This window comes from Colias eurytheme, chromosome 17, assembly GCF_061535395.1.
Source record: "Colias eurytheme isolate Ceu_HAF_F1 chromosome 17, ilColEury1 Martin Lab GWU primary, whole genome shotgun sequence".
NCBI lineage: Eukaryota > Metazoa > Arthropoda > Insecta > Lepidoptera > Pieridae > Colias > Colias eurytheme.
In genome coordinates this window covers 9756003-9777067 of record NC_142996.1, presented here as the reverse complement: position 1 = coordinate 9777067, position 21065 = coordinate 9756003, and the positions used below count along the sequence as shown (strand labels likewise).

General features: G+C 32.7%; 5 protein-coding genes across 5 annotated transcripts in view; 3 read left to right on the top strand and 2 right to left on the bottom strand.

The window, feature by feature from the left end:
* tkv (serine/threonine receptor kinase thickveins) overlaps nucleotides 1-9521 on the bottom strand; it is a 99855-nt gene extending 90334 nt beyond the window's left edge. Inside the window, exon 1 of the mRNA XM_090111500.1 lies at nucleotides 9414-9521. The gene's annotated coding sequence lies outside the window, so the exon portion shown is untranslated. The remainder of the gene's footprint in view (nucleotides 1-9413) is intronic.
* Nucleotides 9522-9848: 327 nt separating this feature from the next.
* On the top strand, nucleotides 9849-11919 carry LOC149901445 (large ribosomal subunit protein eL34-like). Its single transcript, XM_090111544.1, has 3 exons — nucleotides 9849-9907; nucleotides 10034-10105; nucleotides 11593-11919. Exons 2-3 carry the CDS (start codon nucleotides 10041-10043, stop codon nucleotides 11885-11887), a joined length of 360 nt encoding a protein of 119 aa, XP_089967670.1. The 5' UTR covers nucleotides 9849-9907; nucleotides 10034-10040; the 3' UTR covers nucleotides 11888-11919.
* Nucleotides 11920-14890: 2971 nt separating this feature from the next.
* LOC149901444 (serine/threonine-protein kinase RIO3) lies at nucleotides 14891-17060 on the top strand. The gene is made up of 2 exons (XM_090111556.1): nucleotides 14891-16360; nucleotides 16530-17060. The coding sequence occupies exons 1-2, from the start codon at nucleotides 15026-15028 to the stop codon at nucleotides 16965-16967; spliced, it is 1773 nt and encodes a 590-aa protein (XP_089967682.1). The 5' UTR covers nucleotides 14891-15025; the 3' UTR covers nucleotides 16968-17060.
* A 46-nt stretch (nucleotides 17061-17106) lies between these two features.
* On the bottom strand, nucleotides 17107-19914 carry LOC149901443 (uncharacterized). Its single transcript, XM_090111557.1, has 6 exons — nucleotides 19741-19914; nucleotides 19407-19656; nucleotides 18857-19070; nucleotides 18382-18460; nucleotides 17955-18067; nucleotides 17107-17783 (listed from the first exon to the last, which is right to left on the bottom strand). The coding sequence occupies exons 1-6, from the start codon at nucleotides 19803-19805 to the stop codon at nucleotides 17611-17613; spliced, it is 894 nt and encodes a 297-aa protein (XP_089967683.1). The 5' UTR covers nucleotides 19806-19914; the 3' UTR covers nucleotides 17107-17610.
* Nucleotides 19915-20271: 357 nt separating this feature from the next.
* The window catches only part of p115 (General vesicular transport factor p115), a 29440-nt gene continuing 28646 nt past the window's right edge, over nucleotides 20272-21065 (top strand). Inside the window, exon 1 of the mRNA XM_090111480.1 lies at nucleotides 20272-20492. Coding sequence (XP_089967606.1) covers nucleotides 20415-20492 — 78 coding nt within the window. The 5' untranslated portion in view covers nucleotides 20272-20414. The remainder of the gene's footprint in view (nucleotides 20493-21065) is intronic.

Genomic DNA, 21065 nt, shown 5'->3' with positions numbered 1-21065 from the left:
TATTTATTGCTCTATGTTCGTAGTAAATACACTTACTCCTAAGTCAATTTAAATTCAATAATTATAAGTCTTATAGTACTTATAGTAGCTTCTTCCTTTTCATTAAGAACAAGGGAGATACCTAAAGACAAAGACATTAACTGAATTAAGTTTAGGTGAAACTAGGTACTTATAGTCAAGTAACGTAGCAGAAGAACCTTACAAATTTATAGTACCAGTATTATCACTATCAAGTAAATATTCCTTGTTAATTAACTCGATAGCGTAATACAACAACAAAACATAATCTCATATCACTAAGTTACACATAAAAATAGGCCATTAAAAAGACAAGCCACACCACGCCAACGAAACTTTTTATCTGTCATCTCCTCACTAAACTACAAACCTTATAATTAATTATCCATAGCTTGTTTTCGCGAGTGTGGCGTGCCCCGCGATAACAAGGTCGCCTGCGCCGCGGCCGGCGCCGGTCGTGCACGAGCCGATGGGCGATGGCAAATTACTCCTAAGTGACGCCTCCCTTACTATCATTATGTATAAGACGTATTTATGTAATTCTTTAATTACTTAAATAGTATTAAATGGGACTGATGACAAACGCTTGTTAAATATAGACGCAATTCACTAACGAGTTATCAATAAGGTAAACTATTTAGGTCAGCAAAAAGCTTTGTGAATAGTTATATAGCTTTTTGCTGACCTTACGTACTATGTACCAACGTACTACGATTTTGTTGTTATAATTTAAATGCTAAATAAAGACTTTTGTAGTTACATTGAACTTACAAACCCCGGGAGTAACTCATTGTATATTGGCCATAAATTTGATTAAACCAGTCGACATACACAAATGCTAACATGATTAATATCACATTAATTAATTAAATTATTGCGCATTTATTACGTATAAATCTTCTAAAACGAGTTTCAATCAAATGTCAAATTGTTAAATTTAACTATCCTCTAATAAAAACAAAATACATTCCTAATCAAAATTATCTCTGCTCAGACGGGCATTTAATCAAGGCCAATCATAATCGATTGTCAACGGTGCAGCGGGGAAAATTAAACGACAATTTCGGGCGAACAAAACTCCAACGCTATAAATCCGATCCTGACATTAAAAACACGCCCAAAAAGAGTTAAGCGTTCGGGAGATCGTCGAATACAGATTACTGGACGCAGGTGTTAAATAAAAATAATAAAATCCGACGCGGGCGAAGCAAAAAGAGGAGTGGATGCGGCCGTTCGGCGCCGAACGAGGCATAATTTCGTTCGCAACGCCCGAACAACAAAAAAGACGTGTACCCGTCCAGTTAAACCAAACTCCGAGCACGCCTCGACATTCGCCATTTAGAGAGAATCCGATGCGATTACCGCGCTTTATTGCCTTATAAGCACATCCATAACTTACCGTCACTGTACTCCTAATAGGCTATGGAGATAATCATAAAATATTGCCATAATTTATCAGGAAGTCGCATGCTATTTCTAATGGAGTTCTAACAAAGAGCACTGCAGCAGTAAAAGCGGTGAATATCGATACTTGGGAATATTTCGCGGGGAAAATTATCGGTTGTAATGCGAGTGCGAGTTGCAATTAGGAAGGTAATAGCTCTTCTCACGTACATACAAATTACAGGCAATATCAGAGGCTCGGGATTCGTGCGCAAAAACTGCTTGCCATTCCCTGCACGCACTGCTCATATAAATTTGATCTAAATAATTTATTTACATCTGGCATCTTGTATTTTTGTAAAATAAAAACTAATGGTATATTCAGGTAATTAGAATTAACAAAATTCTTTATTTAAATTCTAACTAGAAGTGCATATATGCGTTTAATACTGCCATATAATTATGCTAATGAAAATTTTATCTTCTCTTGGAAGGAAAGAACGTAATCATACAAAAATGTCATAGCAATTACACAGCACAAGCACCGTCAGTTGGATCTTACAAAATTGCTAGCGATAGACAAGATAAAACACTGGTTTGCTATCTGATGCAGGTATATGATATTACATTGAGTACGTGAACACAGCCAGTGAAGGCAACCGTTATCGTCAACAAAAGTCAGTCGTTGCCACAAAAGATGCAACGATCACGCAAGATGCTCAGATAATCCGAAAATTAATACCTCGCCTTGCAGTTGAATAAACTTCTCAAATATCTATAGGTATTTTTATAGGGGTTCGCTAGTAAATCAGATGTTAAGCTTTTAAGATCTGTTTTGTTAGGGTTCGGAAAGTGATTGGAGCGCATGTGGAAAAATAATATTAAATCTTTATAAGCTTTGATGCGTGTTATTCGACACTCTACTAGGAATAATATTTTTACAACTGATACGTTTCATAGTAGAATAATAAGTCCAATTAGATTGTTATTTTTTCAAAAAACATTGCATCATTTAGAAATTATTCGACGTTATAAATATTAATTTTACACTGTTCAACGTTATTTTATACCTTAGCAATTTTAGTACACTTGTCTATTTAGTTTAAGGCCACTAAACTATTATTTTAATGGAAAGTCACCTCTACGATCAAGACCATGTAGTCCAAATCCGCTTGATCAGTAAACCACAAATAAATAAAACCAATATTCGATTGTTTCATTAGCGATTATACAATCTCAGTAAGAGCTAGCGCGCACGAGCAACTTTGTCTCCGCAACTATTTTGTCTCTCCCATCAATTTGTATGGGGAGTTGCGTCGCTACGTGCGCGCACTTTCATACTAGCCCATGGGTGGAGAGACAAAATAGTTGCGGAGACAAAATAGTTGCGGAGACAAAGTTGCTCGTGCGCGCTAGCTCTTAAGTTCTCGTGACAAAAGACAAGAGGGCACACCCACATTCCCGAGGCTCTAATCTTGCATGCTTTGTATTTAGATTGAACATTAATATTCATTATTTGAACGGAATTTAGTTAACTGTTGGAAATCATTTCAACGATACACGACTTTCAATATCGCCGGTTCCTATAACAGCGATGTTATTTTAACGACTATGTAATTCGTATTAATTCTGTATTATTGTTTTAAAAGATGGTCTTTGTTTTGTCGAGCCTAATCTTTATGTCCAATATGAAACAATTACAAATTAAATCATTGGATAAGTTAACTCCTTTACGTGGAAACCTATAGCCATTTAAAGTAACGACAGTCTTATCTTACTTTTCGACCGCATTTGAATTGTACAAAGTACATGGTAGAAAATAAAACCAGCATTTTATGATTAGCGTTTGAATCAAAGACGTGTACTCAACTTCGCAATTACCGACACCTTGTTATTCGAATGCGTTAATTACATTCAATAGAAACGCAGCAACTTGCATTATGCAGGCGCTAGACATGTGATCAAATACGCAAATACCTACAAAGTCGCGAAGTGTGGCACTGACATTTGCCTATTTGTTCAAAGTTTGAACACATATTTGAAGTTTGCCGAGTCGAGTCGGTTTTTCTGCAAACATCAAAGTAATCAAACTTCAAAGTTGCTTCAAAGTTTGTGCGCCCTGCCACACTTGTTGCAATGCTTAGTAACGCGCGCGCCGCTGACCGGAGCATTTGTGTGTGTATATTTTGAGTGTCATAATGGAGTGGAGTAATGATGTAGTTATCGAATTTCTTCAGCTACTTGAAGCGGAACCCTCCATATGGGATCCAAAATACAAAGACCACAAAAACCGTAACGTTGTAAACGACGCATGGGTCCGAATAAAAAATAATTTATCACTACCGTTTACGGTAGATGAACTAAAAAGAAAGAGAAATAGCCTTCTAACCCAGTATAGGGATAATTTAAAAAAAATTAAAGAGACAACAAAAATCGTCTTCCGATCTATCAGCCATCTTTGCAATAACTGTGCCGTAAAACATTTGAAAACAAGTCTAGCAGGCATATTTGTAATCGTGTTTGCGTCAAAGTTTTCACTTCAAAGTTTGGTCAAATGTTTGCTCAAACTTTGAAGCCAATGTGTAGCGCCAGCCTTACGCGGCGTATTTACGGTCGGGAACGGTTTCGGAACATGAGTAACAACATTTGCGTAGAATTCGTAAGGAAATCCGAATGGAATGTGATACCGTGTTTGCTCGGCAAACAATGTATTGTTTTACAATAAATACCTCGATTTAGAGGGGTAACGCCCTAGATCGTAAACTGTTAAACTTAAAACAATACGTTCTTAGTATTTTATGTTGGGGTCGTCGACTTGTAAACATACGTGAGCGATTCTTACGAGCACGCTTGTACGCTGTCGTAAGGCTGTGACGTAAGCCGGGATCGATGTGGACACTTCATTTCGGCTATATTTATCTTTAGCCTTCGGAGCAGCACCAAACTCTCGGGAACCGTGACTGTATGCTGTTTGCCTGTTTATTTAGCGATGTTTGTGTTTTCTTACACTTTCCTTATGTAATATATATATATATATACAAGATATGATTCGTTTCCCTGACTGATGAAACAGAATCGCGTTCTTTCATCAACGAAGCGTATGATGCTTTTAAAAATTCCGTGCTCATAATTCACACTTGAAAATTATTTTTAATCATGAATAAAGATAATAACGCACTGTTAGAAGCCTCTTATCCTAATATTGAGCATACTTGTATAAATGTAATAAGCACAATTACAATACACACCATCACTTATTAGTATCGATTACTCAAATAATTCAATAGGGATTACGACATGTTTTTCATTTTCAAATATATTATGATACGGATTAACTTAAAAACGAAATTTATAGCATAGCATTAAACCGTATATAAATTTCAATTATATGAAATATCACAGTCCCATCTTAAGAGCCTTCCAATAGGTTGTAATCGTAAGCCGAGAATCTAAAAATCATGGCCAACAAAACGAATCGACTATTGTTGTCAGGATCAAATTGATGGACGTTAGACGATTGTACAGTATATTTCGAGTAAAAAATATACTTTGAATTTATTCTATTCATAAATGTTATGAGGCAGTTTCTTTAAATGTACCTACCTACAGTACAAACTTAATTTTTTTTGATAGATGCATTTATTTTGATATATTAAATATTAATAGAATCATAGGTACAATTAGAAAAGTTTTAGGATGGTACATCCTACTCGTTACAGTATAAGTAATACGTTTCATTTACGCTCTAAATACTATGTAAAATAACAGACGAGGCCAGGGTTAATGCTTAGGTCGAAATAACTTTGAATATATAAAAATATATCACTGTAACAAAAAGTTATAACATCGAGCGTGATAATCTAATGGTGTTCGGCGCACATTACCGTCAGTTTCAGATTGGTCACGGCAAAAATATGGGGTTATAGCGTCCCCGAAAACACCTTTGCTTTTTCATACCGTGGTGGATTAGTTCTAATGATGCCTTCGAGATTAATATTCCCACAAAATTCGTTTATAAATATGGTATGGTTCGTATAATTCGAAGTCCGTGAAGATGAATGTATGTTTGTTCGTCTTTTACCCAAAAACACTTCAGCATTTTGAGTGAAATTGACAAAGTAGATTATGGTCTAAAATGTGAAATACATATACAACTATAAGCTAATTCCCTTCTCCTTAATCAAAGGTCAAATAGCAGGGTACTACGCAAAAAAATCAAGACGGCTAGTACCCCTGCTCGTGTGACAAAATATGTTCATCTTCAAAAGCTTTGTGCATAATAACTTCGTAAGCCTAGCTGACTATTCCCTGTATCACTAGCATAAATCCTACATGCTCCACCTATAACTAGAACCTTTAAGCATCAGAGTGAGCCATCTATTACCGCCCCCGGCCCCGTGGTACAGCGTGGGACGGATATCATCCCACGAGCCTAATGAGAGCTTTGCTATTTATTCCTTTAGCGATTACATTATTCCATCTTGATAAACGTTATGCTTTACTTAATTTGATGTATCTCATTGAAACGTAAATATATCCAACGAAGAACTGTATTCCTAATCTGAATTGTATCTATGTGATGAAATATAATTTATAAATATTTATTTCCTCAATCTCTACCAAAATGGAACTCTTATCTATTTTTTTATTTATTTGAATACGTATGGTTAAATGTATATTTTGTATAGATTCGTACTAGAATATCTAAATTGATGATATTATTGGAAAATTGTGAATAAGATATACATAGTTCGAAATATGGGGTCACAAGTGACTACGGAAGCAACAACAATTATTGCTATCCTACGAACATCATCATTTCATAGAGATTCCTCTCCAAAACGGACGAAGGTGTAACAATATTAGTAATACAGAATGTTCTGAGGGACGTCGGGTTAAAATGAACAATAGTGGTTTTCAAGGGCGCGCGCATTGTCGCGAGGTGTTGCCGCGTCTCGAAAATAAGAAAAAAGTTAACCCGCTCTCTGATCCTATGCATGAGGGTTGTCGGCCGAGATTTCTTAATTTATTTGTATTACGTATGTAATTGTTATAACTATTTATACTTAGTGAACGTTATCATCTGTTTAAAAAAATACAAATTAATGCGGTAATATTAAAAAGCTTTATGTAACTTTTTTTGGATAACACTTACACACTAGGTTCTCTAAAATTTGTATTCGTAAGTAAAACGAGCTTAATATTTGATTTCCTAAATTCAACAGATCATAGAGCACCCAACTTGACTTGATAAAAATTAAATTGGGCCACCATAAACACTAACTCATCTTAATCTCACATCACTTTATAAATAGCACAACTGAATAATTGTAGCACTCGTTCAAATTTCTATAAATAGCGGTGCGAAAGCGAAAACAATGTTATTCATTAGCCACACAATTAACTTCATTCATGAATGTTACTCGTAAGAAATATGTCCGGTGCGCGATGATTCATTTTACGCGACCGCAGAAATATGGAAATTAGTTTGGCAAATAAACGCTAATGTTTAACGAATTTGTTACCGGTTGTTCAATGAACAATTGTAGAATTTTAATTAACCGCAACAAACTCATTTCAAACCGACATAATATCCAAAAATTCGGAAGTACTCAATTTGTAACGTGTTTTATTAGTAACGTTCACGTTATACGTTGAAAATACGTACTGATACTAATTATTAGAAAAGTATTTCTATAAACATTCATTAAATTCAAGTTTTCAATAACAATATTCAATATAATAAAAATAATAAAACCTAAAATCAGCGTTTCTCAACCCTATTCCGCCGCATTGTTATTCCAAAATGACCCATCTCAATGTCGATGAATTCCCCGAAGCCCGAACCAACAACGTAAGCGCCTTTGAGCGCTGTAAAGGCTTATTTCTGACACCTCCAATGAAACATGGCGGCCGACGTTTAACATTTAAAAGAAAAAAAAAAAAACACCCGCCGAATGTCTGATTTGTTACGATATTTTTTATAGGAATCATCTCGAGACCTTATCTCCGTGCCGACCGCAACTTTGTCAGTATAAGTTATAAATGTTACATTGATATTAATTAAAATTTAGCTGTTCATTTTTATTATGCAATCCTTAACTAAATTTGATTGAGAATGGCGGTACGTTATGTTATAAAACAAGACATATTAATCAAGAGATTTTTCTTTAAATATGCTATAGATATGGATTATAGATGATTTTATAATTTTTTCAACAATATGGTTTTTTCAGATTCTGTACAGATATGCTCTGATGAAGTTTTTAGTATTGGGATTAAATTATTAATTTTACTTGTATGTAATAAAGTAATAAATTTCATTAGAAATTAAAAAAAAATATCTGAAAATATTAAACAAGACTTATTTGACTATTCTTTATTTCTTTACTGAATAAAATGGTGTGGGGAACAACAAAAAATTTAATAAGTAGGTATTAATTGTGAAAGTTTTTCAAAGTAACATTATATTATCTTTCAAGTCACTTGGCAATCTCGGAAGTTTATTTACACTAAAGTAGTTTATTTATTGTACAAACTAAATTAAACAATAAGGAAAAGTAAATATTTGCATAAATAACTATCTAATGTATGCCTATTTGTTTGCAAACATGAAATTATATATATTATTTCCAATAGTAAAAATATAATTCATAAAGGTTAGTGTTTAAGCGAGTGACTGTAAATTAAAGTTTTACGTGACAAAAATAATGAATCCCCATTACAGAATACACAGTGACAGAATTACTAAGTGAGCGACTGACTGCGAGTGACTTAAAATCTTAAGTGAATCATCTCAACCGCAGCATCCTCACCGCATTTTCCTCAGCACAGAGTATGCTTAACATGAGCATTAATTTAAACTGACCATCCGTTAAAAACTTGACATTGGCAGAATCCGTCCTCACTGGGATCGGGAGTTGCCATTTGAAAAAAAGAAGAAGACTTAAAATCATGAGAACAGTGAAAACATTAATTTGAGAACTTAAAATACAAAATGAGAAGTTTCATAATATTTGAGCCGTAAAATATTTGTTTGAGTGACAATGTTACATCCTGATTAATATTTTATGTTTTATCTCAAATGATATGTTTCAATAGAAAAATCACTTTGATATTTTTCAATATAATGAGCCGAGTAGGTTCTATGAGATCAAATTTTTTTTTCTACTTTATCTTACAACTTTTTGAATAAGAAGCTAGTCAGGGCGAGTTTAAACCAAAACAATCAACAACTGCTTTTCCAAAATAATTATTTTATAATTAGTGACAAAAACATTAATGGAAGGTGGTAAATCTAATGAGCGGGCAAACAATTACATAAACATTGAATCTTTGTGTTGACCTTGTCGTTGTTGACATATAATGAATGTGAATTTTTATAATTACCGATTTTAACTGAACATGAAGGAATACTAATAGGTATACCTATTTGAATTTTAACCAGAAAATATTTAAACAATGTTATGAAGATATCAATATTTATAAGACATTTATATAGTTAACCAACACTCGCAAATTTGTAGAACAATTAATATTAATTTATGAACATTTACTAGGTATGTTCTGAAACTATTAATTGCCATTGCTTTATAATGTATGGGTTTTAAGTATATTAAAGTCAGTAGGAATCAATCATAGGTATAAGAAACAGATGGTATTACAAAATTCGAGTATTAATTAAATAAATAATGAGAATCTGCTTGTGTTTATATGACGAATGTATGTAGGTATATATTAAATTGATTTATGTGACCATTAAGTAACGACAAACACCAAATAACTTTTTCTTATAAATTGTACTGAATCAAAAATACATTTCTCAAACTATTTGGCCGTAAAACAACATCCACAAATAGTACACTGAAAAGAAGTTGTGATTTTTTTGTAATGTTGTTATCTCATAAAATTCCTGTCATCTTTCTTAGACATATATCTTTGTGTTGGTCCGCTAGAGGAGTTTGTTGAGGTACATATATTGTAATAGAGATTGTAATAAATATACAACTTACCCATTCTATTAAAGATTTCACTGAATACACGATATTTATTACTTTAAACACAAACACTTCAAAACATCACATACGAGCGGCCATCTTACTAACCTTGCAATGTTGTTACCATGTATAAATATAGAAGAGAGTTAGTTCTCAATTCACAATTTGTAGATTATTCAATAAGAGTTTATTAATATTATTTATCAAACAAACAATATTTGCTTAAAACAAGAAACACTTAATAAATAAAAATTGATCAAATTCAATCAATAGCTTTAAATTCTATTATATTTAACATTTTTAAGATGTTAATAAATAAAAATAATCATTTAATACAATAATACTATGGATAAAAATTAAAACTTAAAATATACTTCTTTTTGCTTAGTGATTTATAAACTAAAAAAATTCATAATAATTTTGAAATAGAGTCAATGAAAACAAACTTATGCGAGTGTTACCATCTAAAAGAAATTGTTTTTCTTTTCTTGTCAACAGCTGTCAAATAGGTACGGTTCAAAGTGGAAAATAAATTAAATCGAATGAAATCCATAATAAATCTCGTTAAAAAGTATCGGTGAATGGTGAAATAAAAACATCTACGTGTGTTAATTATAATTTATTTCATATTTCAGCTTCAAAATGGTACAGCGTCTAACATTTAGACGGCGATTGTCGTACAATACCAAGTCAAACCAGAGGAGAATGTAAGTTAATCTATTATATTATTCTGTAATAATGAGCAGTCTTACAGTTAAATAGATGACATACATATTTCTAACGATATTTAAAATGAAAATGTATTTGATTTGGTAAGTATACAAATACATAACCTATAATGTTTACGGCTAACCTATGTGATGGTGAATGATATATTATGTACTTTACTTCGCTTTTTCCTATGTTTTTCAAATTCATCTTAGTCGTTTAAAATTCACAACACTTGCGGTTTTACTTCTCTACCAATTATGAAACATTCAAATACAGTATTACAAAGATTCAATATTGCAACTTGCATGCATCACTAAATACTTCAAGAAGTAAATACGCCTCTGTGGAGTATTTATATCAATTAACATTTTTCCACATTTTCTTAAAATAGTTTAAAAACTTCAATGAAATATACTTAATGATGTTACAAAATGTGTCTTCCAACAATAAATTGTTTAAACTCACACTTCCATACATTATAATTTATAAACATTGCTACCAGCATTGTTTGAAACATAGTTTAATTGATGAATCGAACTCAATCAAAAAAAATTGGTTGTCTGTAAAGTCGGTTTACTGACGATAGTTGAACGTGACAACGTCCGATTGTGCTTCTTTGTCGCTCGTTCCGCGCTCTCGCTTGCACTTCAAGCCTTAAATGGAACGCCTCAGAGTTAGGTAACACCGCATGAGTCATGTTTTTTCGTACGTGCAGCCGGCTCAATCGAATTATAAGACGTTGTCACGTCAAAAATTTTTAATTATTAAACATTAATTATTTCTGTAACAGAACTTGAGCTTTAAATTTGGCTTTAATTATGCGATCATGTCTAATTTGATTTAATATACTAGTTCTACTGTCAGTAAAATGAATTTGCTTGCTGGTGTCTGTCCCTATGTATGACTTTATACATTGCAACAGATTTTATTGGGGCTATTTAATTATAGAAACTCAATATAAATATTTAAATGTATATCAGCTGACCCGACAGACATCCTGTCTTCGCATAAATTGCCGAACCCATGAAGTTTATATGGCTGTTATATTTTCGCATTATTTTTAATCTTGGCGCAATTTTTTGAGATTTTTTTTCATAAATTCACCTGACAACAATGCACACATCTAAATAAGGGATTTATTTTTAACAAATTTCACTATTTATAGGAATTTGCTGCATACACTTAATAAACTTCAGCTATTTTTGTATCACTAAGTGATACTAATGATGTTCATCTTATAGTTTAGTAATTTAATAAAATATCCTTAATAGGATTCCAATTTCCACTACATAAATTTGTTCTGATAAAATAATAAATTATGTGTTCCACATCTTAATTTGTTGAATCTTACTAGCTGCTTGATCTAGTTTACAAAAATAGCCTTTGCCATTCCTTTATGCAATTCATTTTTACTATATAGATTAGTATAGTCAATTGTGTTATGAATGAACATTCACTAATCTATGTCCTATTTCAATTACAGAGTACGAACACCTGGTGGCCGTCTAGTCTACCAATACGTCAAGAAGCCCAAGAAGATCCCGAGATGTGGCCAATGCAAGAGCAAGCTCAGGGGTATCCAACCCGCCAGGCCCGCTGAACGTTCCAGACTGTGCTACCGTAAGAAAACCGTAAAACGCGTATACGGTGGAGTCCTCTGCCACAAGTGCGTCAAACAACGCATCGTCAGAGCTTTCCTCATTGAAGAACAAAAGATTGTCAAAGTTCTCAAGGCACAGCAAGCGACGGCGCGGGCTGGCAAGAAGGCCGCGAAATGAGGATAAGGTGTAAATATAACTAAAAAATCCAACAGTTGTTTTATTGTAATCACCAATCAATAATGTACCTAGTTATATACAGTTTCAGGGACAGTCATTGAATATAACAAAGAGATTAATCAGTTTGATAAGTCTTATAGAGCAGGCTCCAAGGAGATGTTCGTTTGCAAAAATAGCGGACCTAAATTTGACTTCTGATATATATTGTATAGGTCCCAGACATCCTATAGACAGATGTTGCCAACCAGTTTTGTGGTCCCCCTGCCCGCACCCCGGTAATTAAATATGGCATACAAAGAAAAAAATAAAAATTTCCAAAACATGCCGTGTGGGGTATCAAATGAAAGAGCTTATTGAGTAGATCACGAATATATAGCATACTATATACATTTCTTACACTTTCTCTAAGATTTTTTAGAAAATTTACGAAAATGGTCCATTTTTGAGTTAACTTTAAACCACTATAGATTGAAAACTCATGAATATATTTTTTAAATTATTATTTTAAATAATTAACAATAGTCCATTGTTTATGATTCAATAGTTCGTAATATAATATAAGTGAGCTATGTGGTGGATTTGATGAAAATAACTATATACTATATGAACTTGAAAATATACTCGCCATCTTTGAATGCTCCCCCCACTCCCCCATGCAACTATTTCACTGTACGAAATATTGAATCGTAAACAATGGACTATTTTTAATTATTTAAAATAATAATTTAAAAAATATATTCATGAGTTTTCAATCTATAGTGGTTTAAAGTTAACTCAAAAATGGACCATTTTCGTAAATTTTCTAAAAAATCTTAGAGAAAGTGTAAGAAATGTATATAGAATGCTATATATTCGTGATTTACTCAATAAGCTCTTTCATTTGATACCCCACACGGCATGTTTTGGAAATTTTTATTTTTTTCTTTGTATGCCATATTTAATTACCGGGGTGCGGGCAGGGGGACCACAAAACTGGTTGGCAACATCTGTTTATAGGATGTCTGGGATCTATACAATATATATCAGAAGTCAGATTTAGGTCCGCGATTTTTGCAAACGAAACTCCACTGAGAGTCCGGTCTATTATGTATTGCAATAATAGCACAATATACAGATACATACAGTAAGGGCGTTTGTCCACTACAAGGAATTTTACGGTCCGGCATTCCGATTTTTTACGGTCCGGTATGGCACGCAATTAATCTAAATACTAGCTGTGCACTATACGTAATTTTACTGTCCGACATTTTACTTTTCCCTATTCCGGATGGTTTTTTGAGTTTACGAGTCGCTGTAGGTATAATTGTTTTCGAGTGCCCACTTGCTTGGTTTTATTGCATATGCCAATTGAAAGCAAGCTCTTGTTTTACTTTCTTTTAGCTGGCAATGAGATTTGAGAAGTCGGTATTGTTATTTTATATACATTGACCAAGCATTGACCTATAATTATTATCTAAGTAAGTGTTGGTAAGTTAAAGTTCAAGTGGGAATAGATTTAGCTCCTCGTCACCGATTAAAATAAATAAGTGAAACACGCATTTTAAATCTCTTACGGAACTTTACTTTTTATTATAACGAAGTAATATAATATTTCACCTTCTATATTTTTACTCGTTTCTTGTAAAATGCGAAAACAATCATTTATGATAGCATTATACCGCCATACTTCCTTGAACTGTACCGCACTGATCCGAGTAAAGACGGACAGGTGCACAAGCAATTCATCGGTTTTTTCATGCCACACCGGACCGTAAAAAATCGGAATGCCGGACAGTAAAATTCCTTGTAGTGCACAAGCGCCCTAAGGAAACTTCATACAAAACGTCCGAAATGGCTCACGCACACAAGCAAGCGTGTTTACGAGTATCCAAGGGTATTGAGGGGGATCGATAGTAGCGGACATCCACAGATTTTAGATGACAGAGATACATAGTATAGAATAAAGTTTGTATGTGTTGGTAATATTTTCGATGTGTGAAAAAAAGTGATGACAATGATACACTTCACATTAAATAAATATCGATTATTTCAGTTTGTAGCCCTTCCAATAAATATATGTATTTGTAAATATGTACCGTATCTGACTACAAGTTAAAAAGAGACAATTTTTTAATTTCTATAGATATGGCAGCATGAGTATTAAATTATGTTGACATATTTTCTACCAAAGTGATCAACAAATAGTCACTATTAGGAGTCCAGTCTGTTTAAAGATCGCATCTATTAAAAAAAAATGGAAACTTTAAAAAAATAAAAATCTTGTTTAAATCATGGTTTATATTTATGTGCATAGTTACGTAAATATTAGGGAAGAAAAAGATAAATGTTATAATAAATAATTATTGTATTTTTATCGATACGTGACTTCACCACTTTGTCAAGCACTAAGCCTGTGAAACTATTTTCTTTTTCATCCTAAAACAAAAAGGTGGAGGTTCTATGCTCATATAATAATAATTTAAATTTAATTTATCGTTTTAAAAATAATTTACATAGTAGGTATACCTACATACAAGTATTGTAAATTCTGGTTTAAAATAATTATTGAATATATGTATAATACAATATCAAGCATTATAAATAATTTAGGTACATTAAAGAGCCTTCGGCGTCCATATTTTTACCCAAAATATATCCAGAGCATGTAGTTCGCTTTATAATTATTAAACTAAGTATGTAGACTTGTAGGTAGGTATATTTAGATTAGCATATAAATTCTTCATCGATAGTAAAATGTTTCATAAAACTGAGATTTTTATGTAAATTAATTTAATTTAACTTTGTTTCTTGAAGTAATGGAGATAATCCTGTGAGATAAAATCCTTAGAATAAAATCACAGGAGTTAATTGCATCGTCAAACGAACACGTTTCATCCAAAGCTACTATTATGTATTCTGTGGTATAAGTATTCTTTGATTTTATCTATGGTCATTGATTTGTCAATTGTATTTTTGACATTTCAATTTTTCATCATATTGTGAAAATTGTGAAATCACAAATCACAATTCACAAATCAATTTGTTTGGTCGGAACTTGGAATTACTATAAATAGTTTTATTTTAAATATTATACGCAATTTTTATTTTAATTTTAACCTGAAGCAATCTAATATCTGTGATAATTATTATTTAAGCAATATGTCGAATCCGTGGAAAAGAGTGTCAGCACCTGTTGATGTGCAAAACCTATCAGATATTATGTCTGAAGAATACGCTAAGGGATTACAAGTAAAAGAAGAATTAAAGTTCGCGGAGCATATATCGGATAACAATGTTACATCCGAATCCAATGAACTATCCCCTGAAATTCTTAGACAAATCGAAGAGTCCAATGTAAAGGAATATTGCGACTCAGATGCTATAATTGCAAAAGTTTTGCAATGCCAGTTCGATAAAGAATACGATGATGAGTTAAAGCGCGTGGAGAAAAAGAAGAACGGAGAATCCAAGGTGTCTGTATCATATGATAATTATCGGACGGTACCTGAACATTTAGTTTATGATTCTGACTCCGATGACGACGGTGAAATCACTGAAAGAAAGGACTGGGACAGATTTGAAACTAACGAAAAAGAGTTCGCTAGTTTGCCAAAGAGGGGTTACATTATAAAAGATGGGGAAATGGTTACAAAACACGACGGCGTTATAAACGCTCGAAGAAATGCATGCAGAGTGATGGCATTCCCACCAGAAGTGTGTACTGGCGATGGCGCCGGATTCGACATGAAATTACCAAATCATGTGTTCAACCAACTCAAAGAGCATACAAGATGGAACACTGCCCGTAAACACAAAATGTTAGACAGAAAAGAGAGTCAAGCTACAGCCGAAATGGGTCTCGATGAATCCACCAGACTTATCCTCTTCAAACTGATCAACAACGGTCTACTGGAGGATATCAACGGAGTCATATCAACCGGCAAAGAATCAGTTGTCCTCCATGCTAACAGCGATCCTTCCTATCCAGATATGGTGCTGCCAAAAGAATGCGCTATCAAAGTGTTCAAAACCACACTGAATGAGTTCAAAACTCGTGATAAATATATTGAAGCGGACTATAGATTTAAAGATCGGTTTTCTAAGCAGAATCCTCGTAAAATTGTGCACATGTGGGCTGAAAAGGAAATGCATAATATGATGCGTATACAGAAAGTTGGCTTAAATTGCCCTGAAATGGTTTGCTTGAAGAAGCACATCCTTGTGATGTCCTTTATTGGGAAAGATAACAAGCCTGCTCCTAAGTTGAGAGATGTCATATTGAAGCCAGAACAATGGGAGAGTGTGTACCATGAGATTGTGGATGCAATGAACAAGTTGTATAATGTAGGACATCTGGTGCATGCTGATTTGTCTGAATACAATATTCTGTGGTGGGACAACAAATGCTGGTTCATAGATGTGTCGCAGTCTGTTCAGCCTGATCATCCTAATGGTTTGGAGTTCCTGTTGAGGGATTGTAAAAACATTATCAATGTAAGTATTTATTGTTTATATTTTGAAATATATGAGTCAAGTCGCATGCAACATTGTAAACAATTGCATAACAATTTACAATATCATCCCAAGGTGTAAATTTCTTTCAATGTTATTCATTACATCAATAATCAAAGATTTATATAATAATGTGTCAATTTATTTTCAGTTCTTTGAAAAGAAAGGTGTACCAAACATAAAAACAGCTGATGAATTGTTCAAATTCATTACTGGATTTGAAGAAGTCGATGTCAATTTATTGGAAGGAGTCCATACAACATACAACTCCTTGTCATCTCGTTTTGAAATTGCGCTGGATGATAATCGCAATGTCAGCTATCCATTTGAGTACTGCTGGCAAAAGACAAATGAAAAGCCCAAGTCTGAAAAGGATTCTGGGAGCGATGACGAGTTTGATGAAATGTGGATACATTCTCAGAAGAATAAAGCCATTGACATAGCTACTAACTTCGCGAATGAAGTGAAAATTGGCGACGAAAATATTGTCGTCGATAAAGAGGCAAACTTCGGAAATGTCATAAAGGAGCCTTCTACAGTAATTGAAGGGATTACTAGTACTAGTAGTCGTATTGATAAAAAGTCTTAATCGCAATTGTTTCTATTTTGAATTGAATTTACATATACATACTCTGTATTGAAAATAATCAAACAGAATTTAGTGAAGCTGTTTAAGAAAAACTGTTGAACAAAAAAAAATGGGAGAAAAAACAAATAAAAATGTGCAATGGTTCTTAATATTTTATTTCAACATAATACATTATATTATACAAATATTATGAGATCACAAAAATAACACTTAAAAATAAAATGTAACATTTGTGCTTATAAAAATTGAACAAATTAAACAATGTTACAAAATATATAATCTTATTCTACTTCTGTTTAAAATGCTATTCAAACAAATGTCTAATACTTAAATAACATAATTCGTTAATATACTTTAAAATAATTATCCTCCTAAAATGAGACAAAACTATCTTCACCAGTCTTAAAAAAGAGGAAACCTAAAACTCAAAGGTGACTGATATAGTGATCTATCAACGCACAGCCCAAACCACTGGACGTATCGGGCTGAAATTTGGCATGCAGGTAGATGTTAGGACGTAGGCATCCGCTAAGAAAGGATTTCCCGAAATTCTTGCGGAAACGGGGAAAAACGGGGATGCACGTACAAAGTCGTGGGTGGAAGCTAGTTTATTATATGTATATTCCATATTATAATTACAATTTTACTGCTCTTCTTGTAGTTTCTCAATTAGTATATCAAGTAGATCACTTTGCTGACTTGTCAAATGTAGTTTAGTGTCTGACGAAATATTGATGAGGGCCTGTTGATCTGACATGTTGGTTGATATAATGATTGACTGTAACTTCAATTTTAGGTCTGGATTGAATGGTATTGCTAAAATAGACACAATTTAGATATAAAAATTAATTATATAATAATTATTAATGGTTTGACATCACTCCAAAAGAGAATAAACATGTTATGCAAATTCAAATACAAATAAATTAGTTGAAAAGATGAAAAGAAATATGTTATTAAAAATTTATTATTCAACAAGTAACTTACAATCATTATCTTCATCATTCATTATATCTGATAACAATTTTTTCAACGATTCTGTTTTGTTTGCTTCGTCCATATCAACAATAAGAGCAAGGAGAATTCTGCATACTTGTACTCTGTAAAAATATACATTATAATATAGTGAAAAACCTTTAATATATTTATACCTTGACAACTAATTATAAAGTAAGATTATGTTATTTATTATTATACTAGCTTACCGCCCGCGGCTTCGCCCGCTTTGTCTAAAACCTAATAAATTATATTATACTAAAACCTTCCTCTTGAATCACTCTATCTATTAAAAAAACCGCATCAAAATCCGTTGCGTAGTTTTAAAGATTTAAGCATACATAGGGACACAGGGACAGAGAAAGCGACTTATTGTACTGATATTGTTATAGAATATAGATAGTTTTAATATTCTTACTCCGCTAATATCCTCTCTGGTTTATGGTAGTCAAAATCTACAATGGTATTGCCAGTTATCAAAGCCCTTTCAAGTTTACCTGAAATAAAAATATTATCATTCTTTTAAAATTTGAATATAACTAAAAAATATGCATTAAAAAGCCATAATTCTTATTTTTATAACAATTATAATAATTTATTTTCAGTTCTTTAGCACTGTTTATGCTAAAGTATGGACTATTTCAACAAATAAGTAGGTAATTTATACCAATATTATAAAGCTGAAGAGTTTGTTTGTTTGAACGCGCTAATCTCGGGAACTACTGGTCCGATTTAAAAAATCTTTCGATGTTAGATAGCCCATTTATCGAGGAAGGTTATAGGCTATATATCAGCACGCTACAACCAACAGGGATGGAGCCACAGGGGTGAAACCGCGCAGAGCAGCTAGTTCTATATAAACTTCACTTGGAGATTATTAAAAAATCTCTTACCAGCATCAATTTGCATATTCATCAGCTTAAACAAGCACATTAGCTTTAGAGCCTCTTCTTCAATTGTGTCTATCGCTTGCTCATAATATGCTATAGCTTCCAGTTTATGATCTAATTCTAGAAGGTCATTTGATATTTCCATCAGAATTGAAGTGCGTAATGGTGACTTTTCAGGATACTTATGTAACGCTTGCAGGAAACATCCTATTGCTGCCTGAAATGAAAAGCATTTATTTATAAATTTTTAAATGACACTCATAGTTGTATGGATATATCTTAATATAATTTATAAATCTCGTGTCACAATGTTTGTCCTCAATGGACTCCTAAACCACTTAACCGATAGTAATAAAATTCGCACACATGTGCAGTTCGATCCGACTTGAGAGATAGGATAGTTTAAACATGTAGGTAGGGGTGGACCGCTAGTAAGTTTATAAGGTAAATGGATTCACATGATCCAACCATCTCCTTTAAATGTCAATTACACTATTTAAATCTGATAGATAAACTTTTATGTAATGGAATAGTTTGCAATATTACAACTTACCTCTAAATTTTCTCTATCAGGGCTATACAATTTTAAAGCGGATATTTTTTTCTCAGCCTTCATAAACTGTCTAGCAGCGTTTATGTACTGTTCAGCTTCGCCAAGTGAGTTTCCAGCAGATGCTTCACATTTCGCAGCACCGATATACGTTTGTCCAGCGAAAGACGGTTGCTCTGAATGTTCACACTGAATTGCAAGCCCTATAAACTCGTTTGTGGCTTCAGAAACATTTGGCTTACGCATGAAGCGTCTGCAAAGGAAGCAATGTATTTAATAACATTATTTATGTATTTTCTAATAAGAATTGTACAGCTGATGAAGGTAAAAGCTATACTTTTTAAGTTTCGTATTTATATTGATGTACTGCTCGTTGAAACTTGCACTTAGATCTGTAGACATAATGAAAACTTTTGCGCTTGAATTGATTAAAATAGAGTAGAAGATTTAAGAATAATCTTAATAATTAAATAATATGAAATAAGTAAACAATAATCGCTCTGAGTGCATCAATCAATTATCAAATGACCACAGAGTACATTATTATAACTGAGTACAAATGACAAACACCACAGATTATTCATTCTCTGTCTACGGAAATGCAATTTATTTTTCCTTCTGTCACTATTATTATAAGCTAAAAATAAGATTTGCGTATTTATACCTAAAACACCATGAATATTATTTAAGTACATATGTTTCTTAAAACAGTTATAATTAGTTCTTGCATTTAACTAGCTTTACTTAGAGCTGTAAACTTCTTCTTCTTCTTCTTCTCTTTATTAATGGCTCCACCCAGCTGTAAACAGTTTACACCTTACTCTGTGGTACACAATACAATTGACATTGACATTGACAGCTATTTTGATTGATGTTTGAATGTTGTAATCCAAAATGCTTTGACGTGTACTCGTATCCTTATATTTTGGAAATTAACGCGATTATTATGTATTTCATGTATTAAATATTTAGGGAATAAGTGCAAACGAAAGTATTCATACTTATAACAAAATGGATTTCTTTAAAAGTGGGTTGAAGACTGTTTTAGGGGCGCCGGAACCCGGCCAACTGCCTTCTGGAGCTGAAACAGTGAGTTTTCTCTAAATATCCTACTTGAACTATTAATAATATTCACTTTTTTGTATTTTCGGTGTTCATGCAATATGTGTGGGTGATTTCATTTAAGAAAATCGCAGTCTGTGGAAATTTTCAGACAGATACAATGGTAGGAATTATGAAATGTCTGTTAATTAAATTCATTTAATGAGATATAAACAAGTTTCTCAATCTAGTTTTTGCCTGTGCTTGATTGTGTGTATTAGATAGTAGTAATCGATTTTTTTTCATGTCTTAAAATTAATAAATATGACATTTTCTAAATGCATTCTTAATTTTAAATCTATTATTTCAAGCCTAATTTTTAAATTATTGGTTTTAGCATAAGCAGTTTACATACAACAACTATGTTGTGATAAAGCAGATTTAAAAAAAATACATTACACTATGTTTTACTAGCTAACTTCTCTTATATTATGATTTTGTGTGTAACACCAACACCAAATTTAGCTTTGTTTAAATTGAAATTATAATAATTAATTAAGATTTTTTTTGACGCATCTTCAAATCCTTCCTCATGATTGTATTTTTCTAGTCTTTAAAAAT